The sequence below is a fragment of the Zalophus californianus genome, chromosome 14 (genome assembly GCF_009762305.2).
Source record: "Zalophus californianus isolate mZalCal1 chromosome 14, mZalCal1.pri.v2, whole genome shotgun sequence".
NCBI classification, from domain to species: domain Eukaryota; kingdom Metazoa; phylum Chordata; class Mammalia; order Carnivora; family Otariidae; genus Zalophus; species Zalophus californianus.
Window position 1 is genome coordinate 6750412 of NC_045608.1, and position 19248 is coordinate 6769659.

Here is a 19248-nt window from a genome sequence, read left to right on the forward strand (position 1 = left end):
TCAGTGTGGCTTCTGAGCAGCCATGATCCCTCAGGAGGCCACTCTGCTCCAATTATAGAACCTCGTGAGGCCATCTGTGAGCCAGACCCCTCCTTTGCAGATGGGGAAACTGAGGCACCGGAAGGCAGTGATTTGCCCACAACCACACAATGGGTATAACCTCGGGGGGGGGGGGCTCCCAGCCCCACGCCCAGCCCTGGGGGCTAACACTGCCGTCTCTCCTGTCTCCCCCTCCCGCCGCCGCCACCGCCTGGGGGCAGGCCTGCGGAAGGTGATGGTGAGGGCCCACCGGCAGGCCTGGTGCTGGCAGGATGAGTGGTACGGGCTGAACATGGAGAACATCCGGGAGCTGGAGAAGGAGGCGCAGCTCATGCTTTCCCGCAAGATGGCCCAGTTCAACGAAGATGACGAGGAGGCTGCAGAGCTGGCCAAGGACGAAGCCAGCCAGGCCCAGGTCCCCGGGGAGGCCCCCCAGCCCAGCAGCAGCGGCGGGGAGCCCTTGGCAGGCCGGGGCCTCAAGAAACAGTGGTCCACGTCCTCCAAGTCCTCGCGGTCTTCCACGCGGGGGGGTGAGCCCCGGGGCGCGTGGCGCCCCCGCCTTTCTCCGGGCTTGGGGGGGAGGGGGGCTCTACCCTCCCCGAGGCTGCCCCAGGACAGCCCTCAGCCCCGTCCACGGCCGCCGGCCCCCTGCCACGGCCAGAGAATTCTGACTCCAGACATGGACTCTTGCTCCCCAACCCTGTGGACCACACCTGTGGGGAGTCAGAACCATTCTGCTGGTAGCCCCCCCGGCTCAGAGCGAGCCCAGGCTGCCTCCCCCTACAGCAGGTGACCCTGGACTCACCTACAAGGGCCAGGTGAGACAGGCCGGCCATGGGGTGGCCAGCTCCCAGCCTCTCCTGGGGCCCCGAAGCTACAGCTCTGAGGAACCAGGGTTCCCAGGAGGAGAGGGAGTCCGGGTGGGTACCCCCAGCACGCCCAGGAGGGGTCTCTGCTCCTGTGGCGGGAGCCAGGCCGAAGGAGCCTGAAAAACCTTCAGATCCTGAGAAAGGCCTTTCTCGGGAGAACTTTGGCAAGAGTGCTGTGGCCGGTTGGAAAAACCAGGGTATGCCGTGTATGGCCAGGAGTCTCCTCTGCAAACCCAGCTTCCCCACGCCAGGCTGGCCTGTCTCTGTGCCGAAGGGCACTGTGGATGTATATATGTCAATACCTTTTATGTCACTCACCTCCTGAGAGGACCGCACAGTCCTATCTGCTCTGCTGCAGGAGAATTTCAGGCGCTCCCCCCCTCCCCCCCCCCCGCCGGGCAGACCCCAGGCAAGAACACAGGAGCGGACCCCGGCCCGTGTGACTGCACGTCCTGGCCTGATACCCGATACCCTCCCAGTCCCTTGTCCTCCCTGGGACACATGCATGTGGAACCTTCTTAAGAAAAGTTCCAGGAGCTTCCACCCCTCCCTTCTCCCTTCTCCCCCGAGCCCTGCTGGCCCTGCTCCGGCCTAGCCCAGCTGGCTGGTCAGTCAGCCTGAGGTTTTGCCTTCCAGCCAGCCCTTCCCGCCACAGCATCTCCGAGTGGAGGATGCAGAGTATCGCCCGGGACTCAGACGAGAGCTCAGACGAAGAGTATTTTGACGCTCACGGTAAGTGGCTTTTCCCCGGGGGGCGGGAGGGAGGATCTGAGAGGCTCAGGGCAGAGGATGAGATGAAATCCCCAGGAGTCGGGGGGCCTCAGGCTCACCCCGGCCATGTACCAGGATGTAGGATGGATTCATACTCAGACGGGGGCTTTATGCCACATGTGGGTTTACTTCCACAAGAAGCTTGACATAAGCATGGCATCTTACAATTTTCCAAATCTTTGTAACGACCTTGTTTTGTTCTTGGTTCAATGGTTGTCCATCTCACGTAGGAACCTTAGCAAATGCAAACAAGCAGGAAATATGGGAAATGCCCATTTTCCCACCAATCCCAAAATAAGCACAGTGAGCATACAGCCTCCTGAATCACCTGCCTTTGCTGGGAAGATGCGGGTACAGTTGACCCTCGAGCAACACGGGTTGGAACAGCACAGATCCACGTATGTGTGGATTTTTTCTGATAAGTACCGGACCATCAGTGTGTTTTCTCTTCTTTATGATTTTTTCTTTTTTTTTTTTTTTAAGATTTTATTTATATTTGACAGAGACACAGCGAGAGAGGGAACACAAGCAGGGGGAGTGGGAGAGGGAGAAGCAGGCTTCCCGCAGAGCAGGGAGCCCGACAGCGGGACTTGATCCCAGGACCCTGGGATCATGACCTGAGCCGAAGGCAGACGCTTAATGACTGAGCCACCGAGGCGCCCCTCTTTATGATTTTCTTAATGACGTTGTGTTTTCTCTAGCTTATTTTGTTGTAAGAATACGGAATATCATATATATGACATACAAAATCCGTGTTAATTGACTCTGTTACTGGTAAGATTTCTGGTCAACATAGGCTATTTAGTAGTTAAGTTTCTGGGGAATCAAAAGTTTGAAGTGGATTTTCGACTATGTTGGGAGTTCGGCGCCCCAGCTCCTGTGTTGTTCAAGGGCCAACTTCACTAAAACACTCACGTGCTTCCTACCTTGGTTCTTCCTCTCCACTGGCAGGCAGGTCTGTGGAGACTGGTCTCCAGCTTGCGGTTGACGAGGCAGGACACAGGCTCAGAGGGGGACAGGGGCTTTCCCACAGACACTGAGTGGGGCCGAGGCAGGCCAGAGCCCCTCACGGGCCCAGCCATGGCTTGGAGCAGGCAGAGGGGCCACCTGATTATGGTATTTTCCTTAACTGGCCGGCCCTTGAGGGAGAACTTGGGGAATCAGTGTCCAGGCAAAAGGGATCTGAGCTGGAATGGGTGGTAGGTGGTTCCTGAGCTTCCTTCTGCACCCGGAGCCTCCCCAGGGGGGAGGAAAGGTGTTTTGGGCCTCCCACCCATGCCCACCTCTTTGGGCAAGAGGTGCACCCTCTCCTGGCTGTGAGTCCCTGACAGGGGGGAAATGCACATCTAACGGAGAAGCTTTATAAAAAAGCTGGAAGAGAGAAGAGTTAGCAAAGCAGGAGATGCCAGCGTGAAAGTGGCCGGGGAAGTGCCCGTTGGTGGGATGCAGGGCTGGAGGAGGGACCGGTGCCCGCCAGCGCCCAGACAGCTGCCTCCAACTCAGCAGTACCCCAGGCTGCCGTTCTCAGCAAAGCAGAAACAAGAGTAATGGATGGAAGCGCCCACAGCGAGGCTGTCCGTTTGTGGTTGTTGAGAACGGTCAGGGACGTTAGCTGATGGGTGGAGAGACAAAACGTGGTCCATCCATACAGTGAAATAGGATTCAGCCATAGAAAGGAGGGAACCACGGACACCTGCCACACTGTGCATGGAGCTTGGCAATATGGTGCTCGGTGAAAGAAGCCAGACACAAAAGACCACACATTGTAGGATTCCATTCGGTGAAATGTCCAGAACAGGCAAATCCATAGAGACAGGAAGTGGATCGGGGGCCGCCAGGGGCTGGGGGAGGGGACGGGGAGCAACTGCTAAGGGGTACAAGGTGTCCATTCAGGGAGATGGAAATGCTCTGGAACCAGACAGAGGTGGTGGTTGTACAGCATCGGGAACGTACGAAAGGTCACCTTAAAGGGGTTTAAGTGGTGAATTTTATGTTATGTGAAAATTATCACAGTTTCTAGAAAAGGTCAAGCAGAAGACCCCTGGATGTCGGTCATGGGTTCATCCTGCAGGAAGGGAGGGGCGGAAGCAAGCATGGAGGTGGACACAGGCCAGAGAGGGGCGGGGAGCCCCCAGAGTGGCCACAGCGAGGCCCTGCACCTCCCAGCCGGGCCTCCCCACACTCCTCGGTCCCTGCCCTCCAGGGGTTGCTGAAGCCCTGCTGTCTCCCCCACAGAGGACCTGTCCGACTCAGAGGAAATATTCCCCAAGGACATCACCAAGTGGAACTCCAATGACCTCATGGACAAAATTGAAAGCCCTGAGCCGGAGGATACACAGGGTACCCGAGTTGGGCGGGGGGCTGCTGCAGGGCCTGGGGAGGGGGGCTGCAGGGGCCAGGCCGCTCCTCTCTGACCCAGCTCCTGTGCAGTGCTGGGCATCGGGGAGGAGGGGTGGGAGTACCCAGAGTCCCACTAGTCACGGTCACTGCCTCTGTCCCGTGGGCCTGGGGCTGCCTGGCTGCCCCTCTGCTCACAGCACCGCTGCTTATGTGTTGCAGACAGTCTCTATCGCCAGAGCGCCCCTGAATTCAGAGTGGCCTCCAGTGTGGAGCAGCTGAACATCATCGAGGTGGGTGCCCAGGGGGCAGAGGGCCAGGGGCTGTGCTGCCCGGGGCCCTCCGGGGCTGCAGGGGGAGGCAGCTGAGCTCAAAGGACGGGTCCCGTGGGGCTGCAGAGGCAGAACTCGGCACCCACCACCTCACGTCCCCACTGGCCTAGGCGCCATCAGAGAGAGGACTGGGGGCTCCTTTACTGCCTGCCCCGACGTCCCTGAGAACCAAGAAGGACTGCAGACAGCCCCCAAAGAAGGCCTTGACCCAGCTCCGCCGATGGAAAGTGAAAGGAGAAACTTGTAAATTCCAGACCAAAAAACAGATGTTCATCTTGTACCCAGCCTTTCCGCATTTGCTGAAGAAAATAAGATGGGAGGGGAGGAAGCGAAAGCCGTCTAGGCAGAAGTGAGCAGCCGCTGCCCCACTGGGGCCCCACGGGGCTCCCGGTGTCCAATAAAGCTGTCTTGGTAGAGTGCCTGTGTCCGCTTCGGGGGTTCTTTGCACAGGGCTCACGCCCCTTCTCCTCCTCCAGCTGTGGGCGGTCAGAGCTGTTTGCACTGGGGGCGGGAGTCAGGGCCGAGCGGAGCTGTCACACGCTGCGGTCACCGCAATGCTCGAGGTCACCATGCCGCTCTCACCTCCAGCTGCCCAAGGTGGGGACAGCACCTCCGGGAACTCGGGACCCCTGGGGAGCTTGGGCCAGGTGCCAGAGAGGAGGAGCAGCATGCGGTCCAGGGTCAATGTGGGCTTTTCTAGAAGGCAAACCGGGATGAGGGGAATTGATTTCCAATTGCCAGTTAATGGCAAGATAAAGCACATGGAGCCCACTCCCCACCTAGGGCGCACACAGCTCTGACGGCCCCCTCGGGAGGGGCAGAAGGGGCCTCGGGCTCTAGATCTGCCTCGGGATGTGTGTTGGAACCCAGCACCGGTTCTGGGCACGGCCATCCAGAGTCAGATCCCTTGGCTTGCAATAGCCCTCAAACCGGAGCCTCCTCTCCCCACCTTGTGGAGGGGGTACGGCTTTATGGAGACAGTGACGGGGTCCCCCGGCTCTCCAGAGCTGGCCCCACGGCTCCCAGGCCCAATGCACCTCCCTTGGGGCCTGTTCCTACAGGGTTTGAGTCTTGGGTGGGTGTGCCCCGGTATTAGGCACCAATGGGAGGAGAGCCATGTCTCCAGTTGGCCTCTGGGAGTCCCTCAACAGTCCCAGCCTGCAGTGCTGGGTCCCAGGAGATAGGCTCAGGCCTCTCACCGCCCACCCTTGCCCGTCCTGGGTTTCTGAGGACCGCTGGACTCCACCTCCCTAACTGGGTGATGGTGAGGCGGCCCTGAGACAGGCCTTCCTTGAGCGCCTGGCCTGGCTGTGTTGATAAGCCCTTGGTGCAGTGTGGTAGCTCCTCCTGGCGGCTGGGCTGCTGCCTGGGCCCCCTGATGGAAAGTGGAATCTGTGTTTCCGAGGCTCATCCTCAGCCCCTGGTCAGGCTGGCTGATGGGAGGGAGCAGGGCTGCTCATTGGGGGTAGGAGAGGGACCATCTCGGCCTCCCCAGGGGAAGGGACTGGGGTGGCCAACACCAGGCCCTTTAGCTGAAGAACTGAAATGGGGCTTCGGAGAGGGAGCAATGGGCCAGAGGGCCTCCCCTGGGGTGACAGGGGCCCAGCAAGGAGCTGAGTCCCCGGGGAGTTGACACCCCGCCAACCCATGCAGGACGAGGTCAACCCACCCCTGGCCGCGCCGGCCTCCAAGATCCACGTACTGCTGCTGGTGCTGCACGGAGGCACCATCCTGGACACGGGCGCTGGGGACCCCAGCTCCAAGCAGGGTGACACCAACACCATCGCCACCGTGTTCGACACTGTCATGCGCGTGCACTACCCCAGCGCCCTGGGCCACCTTGCCATCCGCCTGGTGCCCTGCCCACCCATCTGCTCTGATGCCTTTGCCCTAGTCTCCAAGTGAGTGCATAGGACTCAGACCACCTGCCCCAAAGCACCTGGCCCCAGGAGTCAGGCTGCTCCCCTAGAGTCAGGAACCCCGTCTCGATGTCCAGACTTATCATCCAGCCCCTTCTGTCCGGAGGTGACCCAAACCTATGCAGATGGTAGGCTTACAGAGGAGGGGCCCCGGGCCCAAGGCTGAGCCTCAGTTGCCCTATCTGCGATGTGGGGATGTAGACCTGCCCCTGAGACACAAGGCCTTACCCCCCGCCCCCGGCCTTGTTACCCAGCCTTCCAGGGCCGGACCCAGAAGCAACCCCGTGAGGTTGGCCAAGTCACAGCTGAGGCTCTCGGGTGGCAGGCCTGCTGCTGTGGTCGGGGGGAGGGGCCCCTCCTGCTCTCTCCTGATCAGGCCCCCTCCCCCAGCCTTAGCCCTTACAGCCACGATGAAGGCTGTCTGTCCAGCAGCCAGGACCACATCCCCCTGGCTGCCCTGCCCCTGCTGGCCACGTCCTCACCCCAGTACCAGGAGGCGATCGCCACGGTGATTCAGCGGGCCAACCTTGCCTATGGGGACTTCATCAAGTCCCAGGAGGGCATGACCTTCAACGGGCAGGTGAGTCATGGGGCGGGAGAAGGGCAGACAAGCCCCGCAGGGCAGGGTGGCGACGGCCCTCCCCGGCTGGCACCCCAGCAAGCAGGGAGGGCACTCGGGCCTCTGGCGCCTCTCCGTCTCTAGGTCTGCCTGATCGGGGACTGTGTCGGGGGCATCCTGGCGTTCGATGCCTTATGCCAGAGCAGCCAGCCAGTATCTGAGAGCCAGAGCAGCAGCCGCCGGGGCAGCGTGGCCAGCGTGCAGGTACTGGCTTCCCGCGGCCCCCAGAGCGGGGGACCTCGGGGGGCGGAGGTTGCCGGCACAGGGGCCCAGAGCCACCGGGGTGGGCGCATGGGGCGGGTGAGCAGCTGCCTTAGGACCGAGCCTGGAGCACATGAGGCTTCAGCAGGCGGTGGAGCAGGGTCTGCAACGTAGGGAGCTGGGCTCTGGTCCCAGGAGGTGGAGCGGGCAGCCCCTCTGAGCTTCCCGGCAGGAGGGTGTCCGGGGTCCCTCCGCAGCAGGGAGCGCGGCGGGGCAAGGCCGGGCAAGGCAGCGAGGTCAGCAAGAGGTCCCAAAGACCCGGGTGGCCAGGTCAGGCAGGAACGGAAGCTGTTGGGACTCGGCCAGCGGGCGGGGTGGGTGGACAGTGGGGCCGCTGGGGGACAAGGCTTTCCCCTCTCTAGTGTGGGTGAGATGCTGGCTGGGCAGTGGCCAGTGGGCCTGGAGTCGGGAGGGAGAACACTGAAGCTGGGCCCAGGCCAGTGGACACCGGGCAGTGAGCCTGCATGGGGCTGTTCCAGGACACTGACCTGCTGTCCCCCGGCACCCTGGTCAATGTGGCACATGGCGGCAGTGGCAGTGGTGGCCTGGAGAGCAGTCGGCACCTGAGCCGCAGCAACATTGATATCCCCCGAAGCAATGGTGTCGAAGACCCCAAAAGGCAGTTGCCCCGAAAGAGGAGTGACTCATCCACCTACGAGCTGGATACCATCCAGCAGCACCAGGCCTTCCTGTCCAGGTGGGTGGGGCCAGCGGGGCCCCGAGGGTCTGACCATAAGGCCTGTGGCCAGGTGAGGAGGGGGACTCCAAGAGGGGGGCATGCCTCGGAATTGAGGACGTGAACCAGGTGGTGCCGATGGCCGACGCGAGGGGACTGGGATGCCTGGGCTGGACCCGTGGCTCTTCGGCCAAGAGGAAGTGGCTTGTTGGGTGCGTCTGGGGTCTTGTACACACCGAGGGCCATCTTGGGCCCAAGGGAACAGCGTGTCCAGGGGTGGGGCAGAGTCGGGGGGCAGAAGCGATCAGGGGTGGCTGTTCTAAAGGCAGTGGCACCCCGAGAGAGATGTCCCAGTGGGCACTGGGCAGCCACATCTGCAGGACAGCTCAGGGGCTGAGCCTCGTTTGGGCCTAACGACCCCCGGGGGGCTTCCTTTGGGAGGCTGAGGGCAAGCCAGAGCTGAGAAGGGGTGTGGTGTGACCTCACGAGGCCCTCCATCTGCAGCCTCCATGCCAGCGTGCTGAGGAATGAGCCCAGCTCCCGCCGTTCGAGCAGCTCCACCATGCTGGATGGCACAGGGGCTGTGGGGAAGTTCGACTTTGAGATCGCAGACCTTTTCCTCTTCGGGTGCCCGCTGGGGCTCGTCCTGGCCTTGAGGAAGACTGTCATCCCTGCCCTGGATGGTGAGAGCTCTGCAGGGACAGGGCGGGGCAGGGGGTATATGAACTGGGTAGAGAGTCTCAGTGGCCCCCTGTCACAAGGCCATGGCCACATCCCAGGCTCCTTCCTGCATCAGCCTCATTTCTGCCCTCCCCAGCACAGACTCGCTGCTCTCCTTTGCTCCTACTCCAGCAGCTCAGTCTCTGGCCCCCATCTCTTGGCCCCTGATGTCCCATTTCATCTTCAAGGCACCTCTGGGAGCTGAGGTCCAGAAGGGAAGGGGCTGCCCTGGTATCAGATGGACACAGACCCAATCTCCTGGGCCCAAAGTCTTCCCGTAAGGAGGAGATTGGAAGCCAGGCACCCCCAAATCCTCCTAGGTGCCTGGCTTCCCAGTCCCAGAAGGGCCGCGGCCACACTGCTCCGGAGACCCTCCTCAAGGCCACAGGGGCAGGGGGTGTGACATGCCGGCTGAGCAGCCTGTCAGCAGCAGTCCCTGCAAGATGCCCCCGGGAGCAGCCAGTGTGGCCCCTTACAGGGGCTGTGCGGGGCCCGCATTATATCCGCAGGTTACAGAGGGGCAAACTGAGGCTCAGAGAGGCATGGACACTTGCCCAGGAGCAAGCCAGAGGTGGCTTATATATAAGCGGACAAAGACATGGGGCCAGTGATGTATGGCAACATCATCTGTAATCGTGAAACACGAGAACCGCTGTAAACGTCGGTCCACAGAGGGGGGCTGGTTGACTAAACCCTGGCGCGGCCCAGGATGGAGGACGCCCGCGGCGGAAGACGGGCTGATGGAACTGGCAGGACTGACATGAAGGACGCCCACGTTTTGGTGTTACATGGGGCTGGAGGAGGGGGTTCAAAAAGGAAAGCACCTGTTTTTCCGTGTGTGTTTAAAAAGTGAGACGTCTACTACTGCTCTTTATACTTAGGCTCACCCTGTCTCTCCAACGACCATGACGTGCTCGGAGAAGCAGCCCCATCTCACAGCCTAGGGCTCCACTCTGCTCAGTCTAAAACAAATTTGGTTAATAAGCGCACAGAGACCAAATCATAGAGACAGGCTTTCGGATGCCCCGCCCCCTCTGCCGTAGACCCCGCCTCCTCAGGGCTCTGCCATTCCCCCACCCCCACCCCCACGCCCTCTGCCCCCAGTTTTCCAGCTGCGGCCGGCCTGCCAGCAAGTCTACAACCTCTTCCACCCCGCGGACCCGTCCGCCTCCCGCCTGGAGCCGCTGCTGGAGCGGAGATTCCACGCCCTGCCGCCGTTCAGCATCCCCCGCTACCAGCGCTACCCGCTGGGGGACGGCTGCTCCGCGCTGCTGGGTGAGCGGCGCCGGGGGGGCCCCTGTTGGGGGGCGCGCGCCTGCCCCGGGCTCCTCCCGGAAGCTGGGTCCGCGGTGTAGGTACGGGGCTGCGTCAGCAAGGGGGGTCAGGGCCTCACCCCAGGTGCCGTGGGGGCAGACTGGGACGAGGCTGAGGCCGAGCTGTGTGGGGACCGCTCGTGGCAGCGGGCGTCCAGGGGGTTCGGAGCAGAGTGCTTGCGTGGGGACTGCTGCCCATCGCCCACTCTTGGCCCTTCCCGGGAAGCCCCCAACCCGCGCCCTCAAGTGTGTCCTGGCGTCCCGTCCCGTCCCGTCGTCAAGGAGCTCCACGTGTCCGTGTTGGAGGAGTGCGTCTGGACTGCCCACGCCAGTGTCTGTTCTTGTCCTCTCTGTTCTCTCCCGTCTGCCTCCAGTCGAGACAGTGCAGAGAAACCCCGAGCTGGTCCTGGAGGGTGGGCCCCTGGCCCCTCTCCCCCCCGGGGACAGCTTCCTGGAAACCAGTATCCCCGTTCCCGCGCTCACCTGGCAAGACGGGCCCCGCCCGAGCCCGGGCTGTGCTGAGTGTGTGTAACACCCCCGTTCGCGGTGGCATCTGCTTCGCTGGCTGACTGCTGGTCCTCAGGGACTTCCCATGCCCTCCTTGGCCACTTGGAGTCTGTGGGACCGTGGTGTCCCACGGAGACCAAACAGGACAAGTCCTAGGGACCGGGCCCTGGCGCCTCCTCTCTACACACCGAGAGCCGAGGAGCCCAGAGGGAGGAGCGGCTGTCCCAGGGTCACCTAGCATGGGTGTCAGTCCAAAGGCTCTGTCTCCCATTTGTGAGGCTGGAGGGGGCAGCCTGCAGACAGGGTGAGGCCTCGAGCCTCATCCCACCTGCTCCCCAGGAGAATCTTCCGGTTCCAGTGAGGGGTTGATTCCAGAGTCCCACTCCTTCCCTGCCTGAGGGGGTGCAGGCACCTCATGCACCCTATCTGCACGTGGGTCCTCTAGCCGAGCCCCCACTCTCCCTGCTCTGCCCTGGCCCAGTTGAACCCTCGGCGCCTGCCTTTGTCCCCAGACATCCATTCAGGGCTGGCTCAATGTGGCCCGTGTGAGGCACGTGCAGGGGTGTTGCCTCATCAGTGCCCAGCACTGGGCATCCCCCCGAGACCACTTCAGGCCCTCCTGTCAGTGCCCCTCAAACCCAGCGACAGTGCGCTGCGGGTCAGGCCCTGCTAGGCTGAGCCCGGGATGCTGGGGGGCCTAGCCAAGATCAGGAGTCGCGTGTTGGGTCAGATGCGTGGCCAGGGGGGGCGGGAGCCTGGCCGCCTTGCCTCCCTGCCTACCGTGTCTGTGTCGGTCCATCTGTCCATCCCTGCCCCAACCCTGCCTCCTCCCCCTGCCTCGGCTCAGTGCCCTGCCCTCTCGGCCCTGAGCAGGCAGGCCCTGGCACGCTTGGTTCCATCCTCACTGCCCTGTGCTCAGATGCCACCGCTCACCTGCGGCATGTCGGCCGCGGCTCCAGCCCCCCCCCCCCAGCCCAGGGCATGCTGGGCCCTACCTCCCGCTGCTCAGGGGGCCGGGGGACGGGCTGGGGGGCCCTCTCTTACCCACTGGTCTCTGGTCCCTGTCTACCTGCAGCAGACGCACTCCAGACCCACAGCACAGTCTTTCAAGAGCACACGGCCCCGTCCTCGCCCGGTGCAGCCCCCACCAGCCGAGGCTTCCGCCGAGCCAGTGAGATCAGCATTGCCAGCCAGGTGTCGGGCATGGCCGAGAGCTACACAGCGTCCAGCATCGCCCAGAGTAAGTGCGGCAGTGTCCTGGGCCTGCCCCCCCCCCCCGCACCCTCCCCTCTGTCCTAGCGGGGGGTCCGCGCACCAGCCCCACCCCGGGACAGTCGGCAGTGTCTGGAGACAGCTGGGGAGGGCACTACGGGCGTGGATAGTGGATAGTGACCGGATGTTGCTCAGCACCTACAATGGCCCCAAACGTCCAGAGAGGACTCTGGAGGGAGGGAGCCTTCGAAGGGGCTGCCCAGCAGGGCCAAGTCCAGGTGGGAGGCGATGGGCCTGGGAGGAGGGGTCCTAACCCCGGGTGCGGGGGGGAGGGGGGAGGCTGGTGCCCCCTGAGGAGGAAGCTGTGGGCCGCTTCCGGACAAGCCCGCAGAACCGGACAAGCCAGAGGGGCAGCTGAGGGGGGAGCCTGGGAGGCGGGATCTCACTGTGGCCGCCGCCCCGCTGTGGCCTCCTTCGCTGCTTGGCTCCTCAGAAGCTTCGCAGCAGCTAGAAACGGAGCCCAGGTCACCCCCACTCAGCCCCCCAGGGCCAGCTGCCCTCTCCATCGTCCCTGACCATGTGGCTGGCTGCCTGTCTGGCTGAGCAGGGCTGCCTGAGCTGTGGCTGGCATGAGTATCCTTCCGTGAGGGGCGCCAGGGAGCCCGGCACCCTTCCCCGCATACCTCGTGGCCTGGGGTGGCAGCCTGGGGGCCCCAGCACGGCTGACCCTGCCCCCGTTGTTCTTGCTTCTCAGAGGCCCCGGCGTCACTCAGCCATACCCCCAGCGTCAGGCACCTGTCTCTGCTCGCCCTGCCCCCCCCCGCCCCCCACTACCCCGGGCCCCCCCCCGCAGGCCGGGCAGGCGAGCCCCAGCCTGGAGCGGGCCCCCCGCCCCCCTGACTTGGACGCCAGAGAAGGTACCGGGCGTCACACGGCCTCCATCCACACACGCTGTCCTCCCCTAACTGGGGTCCCTCACCGTCGGGCCCTGCCCGCTGAGGCCGGCCCGGGGAGCTGGAGGCTTGGGCTGGGGAGGAGGCGGAGGTGTTGGAGTTGGCTGGGGGGCCAGGACCAAGGGCCCGTGTGTGTGGCGAGCCGGCGGCGGGCAGAACACAGGAGAGCCCTGACCCGCACCAGGGGCTACGTACAGAGTAGCTGCTGCGTGCAGCCATCAGGAAGCCACTTTCTAACCCTTATCCGGAGCTAGGGTGGTTTCCCAGCCCCGAGTGGGAGCCAGGATTTGCACCCAGGCCTTGACACTTGGCCTGCAGGCTCCCAGGTGCTGAGGGGACATCAGGCCTTGCCTTGGGGTTCACCCCGACAAAGCCTGTCACGGGCCTGAGGCCTGCAGGGCAGACGGGGGGCGGGGGGCAGGAGAGGCCTGAAGAGGACAGTGACCGGGCCCAGGGCAGGGGGCGGCAGGATCCGCGACAGGACCAGGGATAGCCCTGCCTCCTGGCCGGCACTGTCCCCTCCCACTGACTCCACATGCCCCTTCCTCACGGACTGCATGCTCTCCACGGAGGCTCCCCGCCCTCGTCCCCAGGCCTTCGGGCTGCTTGCTCGCTATCGCGGAGTCCTGTGCCTTCCCTGCTCCCTTCGGTCACCTGGCCAGGGAGGAGGAGGAGGAGGAGGAGGAGGAGGAGGCTTGCTTTGGCTGCAGCCCTGCTTCCCCGGTCAGAGGAGGGTCTGGTCTTTGGGCTGAGCCAAGCCCGAGGGGCCTGGCACCCTCCGAGGGCAGCCCGGTCAAGGCCCTCCCCCTGGCAGTTGCAGCAAGGTGGTGGGGCCAGAAGCGGATCGACTACGCCTTGTACTGCCCCGACGCTCTGACGGCCTTCCCCACCGTGGCCCTGCCACACCTCTTCCACGCCAGCTACTGGGAGTCAACGGATGTGGTCTCCTTCCTGCTGAGACAGGTACCCGGGGGGGGGGGGCCCGCCAGGAACCGCCAGGACCCACATACGGACCAAGTGATGGCACCACTGACGGGGCCCCAGTTCGGAGACAAGGGCGGTGGGGGCTCCCCTGAGACCACAGAGCAAGCAGGATGGAGGGACGCTTGCCGACATTGGGGTGGGGTGCACGTATGCGCACGTTCATGAGACATGTGACTTCGGGGGGACCAGAGAGTGGACTGTAGTGGGTTGAAGGGTGTGCCCCCAACCCTTCACGGTCTCCCATTTCTGGCTCCGAGGGCCACTGGCCTCCCCCTCCTAGAACAGGCAGCCTTGAGACGGCCCCGGGGCCGGCTCCTTCCCCTCAGGTCATGAGGCATGACAACTCGAGCATCTTGGAGCTGGACGGCAAGGAGGTTTCGGTGTTCACCCCCTCAAAGCCGAGAGAGAAGTGGCAGCGCAAGAGGACTCATGTGAAGCTTCGGGTGAGGGGGCCCCCCACATCCGCTGTCCTGCTGCGCCCTCACAGGACACCCTGCTACAGACAAGGAGACCGAGTCACAGAGTCACATGCTGTCTTACTTAATCCTCGGTCTGTGAGGTTGGAGCTACTACCCCATTAACAGGCAGGGGGGTGCACCAAGGCCACGTAGGTCACGTGGCTGAGCCGGACTTGAACCCGGGCCCTCCGGCTTTAAGCCCCGTGCTCACCCACCAGGCCCAGGAGATCCTAGCCACCCTTCCCTCCCCTCCCCTGACCCAGCCTCGCTCCTCCCAACCCCAGAACGTGACCGCCAACCACCGGATCAATGATGCAGTCGCCAACGAGGATGGCCCGCAAGTTCTGACGGGCCGGTTCATGTACGGGCCCCTGGACATGGTCACTCTGACTGGGGAGAAGGTGAGGACCCGGGGAGGGCTGCAGGGGCTCCTGCCTGGCCTCCCCCTGGCTGGGGAGTGGAGGCTGGGGAGGCCAGGGGCCCCGGCCCCTTCCTGACCAGCTCGCCTGGCCCCCCAGGTGGACGTGCACATCATGATGCAACCGCCCTCGGGCGAGTGGCTGTACCTGGACACGCTGGTGACCAACAGCAGCGGGCGGGTCTCCTACACCATCCCCGAGACCCACCGCCTGGGTGTGGGCGTCTACCCCATCAAGATGGTGGTCAGGTGAGCCCGCCTCTGGGGAGTGAGCAGGCCAGGCCGGCCACCTCCGGGACAGGGAGGAGGAGGTCTGGTGGGTTCTAATGAGCGCCCCCCCCACCCCGCCGCAGGGGAGACCACACGTTTGCGGACAGCTACATCACCGTGCTGCCCAAGGGCACGGAGTTTGTGGTCTTCAGTATCGACGGCTCCTTTGCTGCCAGTGTGTCCATCATGGGCAGCGACCCCAAAGTGCGGGCCGGGGCCGTGGACGTGGTGCGGTGAGTGACGCCGAAGGGCACTTCGGGCTTGGGGGCAGGAAGCTCCGGGAGGCCAAGCTGGGGAGGGCTCTGGGACACTTGGCAGGGGCTCACGGAGTCAAGCACCGCCACTGTCTAGCGGTGTGACCTCTTGATGTGGATGCCTCAGTTCCTCAACCTGAACAGTGGGGCTCCTAACGAGACCAGTTACGCCTGCTGCCGAGGGCATCCATGGGGACTGGGCAACCTGGCAGACTGTCCTCACCGTGGCTACTGTTTCTGCTGAGCCCCATCGGAGACGCGCTCTCCAGCGGCCCAAGGAGAGACTGGCGGGGCAAGGAGACGGGGTGGCCCAGGAGGGAGGCCGGGGCGACCGTGGGACACCCAGGCCTCCCCGCTTCGCCCCCAGGCACTGGCAGGACCTGGGCTACCTCATCATCTATGTGACGGGCCGGCCTGACATGCAGAAGCAGCGGGTGGTGGCGTGGCTGGCCCAGCACAACTTCCCCCACGGCGTGGTGTCCTTCTGTGACGGCCTGGTGCACGACCCGCTGCGGCACAAGGCCAACTTCCTGAAGCTGCTCATCTCCGAGGTGGGGTCCCGGGTGGAAGGGCTCAGGGGCGGGGCGCGGGGCGCGGGGCGGGAGGGCCGTGCCCGTGCCCACGCCAGTCTCACCCACAGCTGCACCTGCGCGTGCACGCGGCCTACGGCTCCACCAAGGACGTGGCGGTCTACAGCTCCATCAGCCTGTCCCCCATGCAGATCTACATCGTGGGCCGGCCCACCAAGAAGCTGCAGCAGCAGTGCCAGGTGAGCGGGCGAGTCGTGCTGGGCGGCACGGGCAGGCAGGCCCCGAGAGCCCAGCCCGTGACAGCCCTCTCCCTCCCCGCCCTCCCCTGCAGTTCATCACGGACGGCTACGCAGCTCACCTGGCCCAGCTCAAGTACAACCACCGGGCGCGGCCGGCCCGCAATGCAGCCACCCGCATGGCGCTGCGAAAAGGCAGCTTTGGCCTGCCGGGCCAGGGCGACTTCCTGCGCTCCCGGAACCACCTGCTCCGCACCATCTCGGCCCAGCCCAGCGGGCCCGGCCACCGGCACGATCGGACGCAGAGCCAGGCGGACGGGGAGCAGCGGGGACAGCGCAGCATGAGCGTAGCCGCGGGCTGCTGGGGCCGCACCATGACCGGCCGGCCTGAGCCTGGGGCAGCCGCGGGCCCCAAGTAGGACACCGTGAGTGAGGCGCTGTGGTCTCCATGGTGCTAGGCCGGGGCGGCCAGCCCTGCCAGGAGGCCTGGCCTGGGCACACAATGTCGGCTGGAGACAAGCTTGTCCCCAGGACCTGGCGGAGGACACAGGCCGTGCCACACAGCCCTCCCAGCCCTGCCTCGTGTCCTAGGGTCTGAGGGGTTCCAGCTCGCAGGAGGACCTGTCCCAGGATGACAGAGGGACCAGGACTCCCCACGCGGACTGGCCCGGAAGGCACTCCTAGACATTTGCCCTGCATTGACCTCCCAGCGTCCCGACGCCAGGCCTGGACCCGGGCCCAGCCCGCCACCTCCCATCCACTAGCTCACCCTGACCCCCAGGTCCTCTCCCACTCGGTAGCAGTTCCGACGGGGGACAGCCTGCTTCTTGTTAACTCGAGTTACTCAACTGTTCAACCTCACTGGTTTTGCACTGATTTTTGAGAGTGGAGATCCATTACCATCTCCTGTGGCCACGGACATGCATGAAAAGCCGACATTCGCTATCTGGGACCTCTTGCCGCACAGAAGGCTCCAGGGCGGCAAATCCTTGTGCAAGCAGGAGAGAAAGGCCATATCTTAATTTCTGCAGCTCCGCCTGGCCCGCCAGCGCTGTGGCAGCCCCGGACCCCTGCCTACCTGTCCACTCGCCCCACCTGGAACCCAGTCCAGCGGCGAGGCTGGGGAGGCCCAGAGCCGGCTCCCGAGAAGCCACGCCTCGGGCTCCTGGGCCTGGCCCGGCCGGCCTCCTCCGCCACCCCTCGCCTGCCGTCAGTCAAGGCCACGTGCCTCGGCTCTCCCGTTTCTACACCTTTCTACTTCTCCAATCTGATTTCTATGAGGTTTTTTTAAATGAGCAATCCTTGGCTGCTTCCTTTTCTTAACTCTTTCAGTACCAAGCGCAGCCCCTCCACACGAAAACACCCAGCACTGTGACGGAGTCCAGCCTGGTTCTGGGTCCCGGGGCCCTGTCCCCCACCCCCGCCCATACAGTGGGGCGTGGGGTCCCCGCCTCACCTGACCCCCCATTAATTCCACTGAATTTCTACTCTGGGGTGAGTGGGGCGCACACTTAAGTTTTTTTTTATGCCAATTCCGTTTTGATGCCGAATCTAAGAAGCCACAACTTGCTTCGTTAGCTTAAGGGCAGGCAGCCACGACGCCATTCCCCTCTTGGTAAGGACCGCGCTGTCCGGCACGCTGGGTCCGAGCATCAGCCCTCCCTCCCCAGAAATGACCATGATCTCAGCTGTGGCGCTCGGCTCCGGGCGGCCCTTCTGCTGCTTCTCCACCTTCTGCGTAAGGCGGGGGAGCCTGCCTGGCCAGGCTCCAACTCTGAGAAGCTGCTGCCAACCTGGACACGGCCTCAGGGCCTCATGGGCTGGGACGGGGAGGCACACCGATTGATGTTAACATTCTCCCGTGTGTAGATATGTACAGCCAAAGGGTCGTGTAAATGTTCCACGAAAGTGGGTTTATACAGAGTGAGAGCTATTTATTTTGTGCAGAGAAAAATTTCTGGAGGGATAGGACCTTCAGGGTTTGTTCATATTTAAGATGTAGCTTTTTGTTTTTGTTTCAGGCGTTATGTATAAAGCAGCGATTATTTTATGGACCAAGTTTTAATGTAAGTGTTGCAATGGAAGTGCAATACCTGACCCCCCCCCCGCTCCCCGCGGGGGGGGGGAAAGGGGGGAACCGCTTGGCCTGACAATCACAGCCCCGCGGGGGGGGCCCCCCCCCCCCGTGGCCAGTGCCTCCTCCTCTGTCGGTCCCACCTCACCCCATCTTGCCTACCACCTGGGTGACCAGCCATCCGGAGAAGCGCCTGGAAGAGTCTCGGGCCCGCCTGCAATAAAGGCTGGGCGGCCTCCTGGCCCGGGGAGGCCATGTGGGCAGTGGGTCCGGCCGCTCCCAGCGGGCAGCTCCCCCAAGCTCCGCACTCCCCGCCCACCTGCCCAGCTGCCAGCCATGCCAAGGACAACAGCAATAGTCCCCTGGGCCTCCCCCAGCGGCCCTTAGCCATAGATGGTGAGATGGGCAGCCCACCCTCCCCGTTGACGTCTCTCTTCTATATCCAGGTCTGCTTCCTGCCTCCCTAAAGATTCCTTTTGGCACAGTCTCTTCTTACGGAAGCACCAGTTTTTCAGAAACTAAGAGGGAGGGCAGAGTCCTTTAAAAAATACCAAAAATGTTTACAGCGTTGGGTGCTGAGCTGCAGGGCTCAGGCCTGACCAGTCGTAACCAAAGGGTGAGGCAGGCCTTGCTGACTGCCACCCCCACCCCAGGCCTGTTAGAGTAGAAGCCTTAGTCCCACTCCCAGCCCCAACCCCAAGACTGAGCCTCAGCCCACCACCCCAGATCCAACCACCTGCCTTCTCTTTGATTTCTAAAGAGGGATTCAGCAGAGACCCCACCCCCAACTTTCCCAGCTCGGTCTGAGCTGCCCGCCCACCTGCCCTGTTGCAGTCTTCGAGTCTGGGCCCCTCCTGTCTCTCTGTCTGGGCCATGTGTGAGCAGTGTCCTGACTCGCCCATCCGCCCTTGCTACCCCTGCACCTTCGGGCCTGAGTGTGCTCTGTATACAGTGTCATTGTCTGTTACACCAATTAAAGAAGCACGAAGGCTTCCTTCTGGGTCTCTTTACTGCACCGGCAACCACAGAACACCGGCTGGGGATGGGGGCCCCACCTGTCCTGGAGCTAAAGCTGTGACGGCGAGAGGCTGTTGCTTCCCGATAAAACACCACCCACTACACTCGCCGTAATACCGATACAAGTACACAAGCCTTACCCTGCCCTGGGCCTCCTTCCAGCCCCTTCCTAGACACGAACCCCGTTCATCCTCACAGCAACCCTGAAAGCCTCTCTGCTTTACAGAGCACACAGCTAGGAATCTGGGCCAGGACTCCCGCTCCGGCCACCTGGCCCCAGCACCAGCACTCTGAACAGGTGTCATCTGCAGGAAAGAGCACAGGAAGCAGTCTGCCCCCAAGTCTGAGGGGATCGGGCTTAGGAGCCAAGTCTGGGTTTGGGATGCAGCTGGGGGTGAGGGTCAGGGTCTGGTCTAGGCAGGCTGATCTGGGGATGAGCTGGGTAAAGGTGGCTGGTGTGGCCATGACCACAAGGGCAC

At 63.3% G+C, this 19248-nt stretch overlaps 1 protein-coding gene across 1 annotated transcript in view; it reads left to right on the forward strand.

The window, feature by feature from the left end:
- The window catches only part of PITPNM2 (phosphatidylinositol transfer protein membrane associated 2), a 111912-nt gene extending 93172 nt beyond the window's left edge, over window positions 1-18740 (forward strand). Inside the window, 22 exon segments of the mRNA XM_027576740.2 lie at window positions 261-569; window positions 1545-1640; window positions 3915-4019; window positions 4239-4309; window positions 6002-6249; window positions 6658-6847; window positions 6971-7090; window positions 7627-7844; window positions 8328-8506; window positions 9648-9818; window positions 10231-10380; window positions 11439-11603; window positions 12330-12388; window positions 12390-12492; window positions 13343-13491; window positions 13839-13955; window positions 14255-14371; window positions 14489-14637; window positions 14742-14891; window positions 15280-15463; window positions 15553-15681; window positions 15774-18740. Of these exon segments, the coding sequence (XP_027432541.1) occupies window positions 261-569; window positions 1545-1640; window positions 3915-4019; window positions 4239-4309; window positions 6002-6249; window positions 6658-6847; window positions 6971-7090; window positions 7627-7844; window positions 8328-8506; window positions 9648-9818; window positions 10231-10380; window positions 11439-11603; window positions 12330-12388; window positions 12390-12492; window positions 13343-13491; window positions 13839-13955; window positions 14255-14371; window positions 14489-14637; window positions 14742-14891; window positions 15280-15463; window positions 15553-15681; window positions 15774-16097 (3503 nt within the window). The 3' untranslated portion in view covers window positions 16098-18740.
- The last annotated feature ends 508 nt before the right edge of the window (window positions 18741-19248 follow it).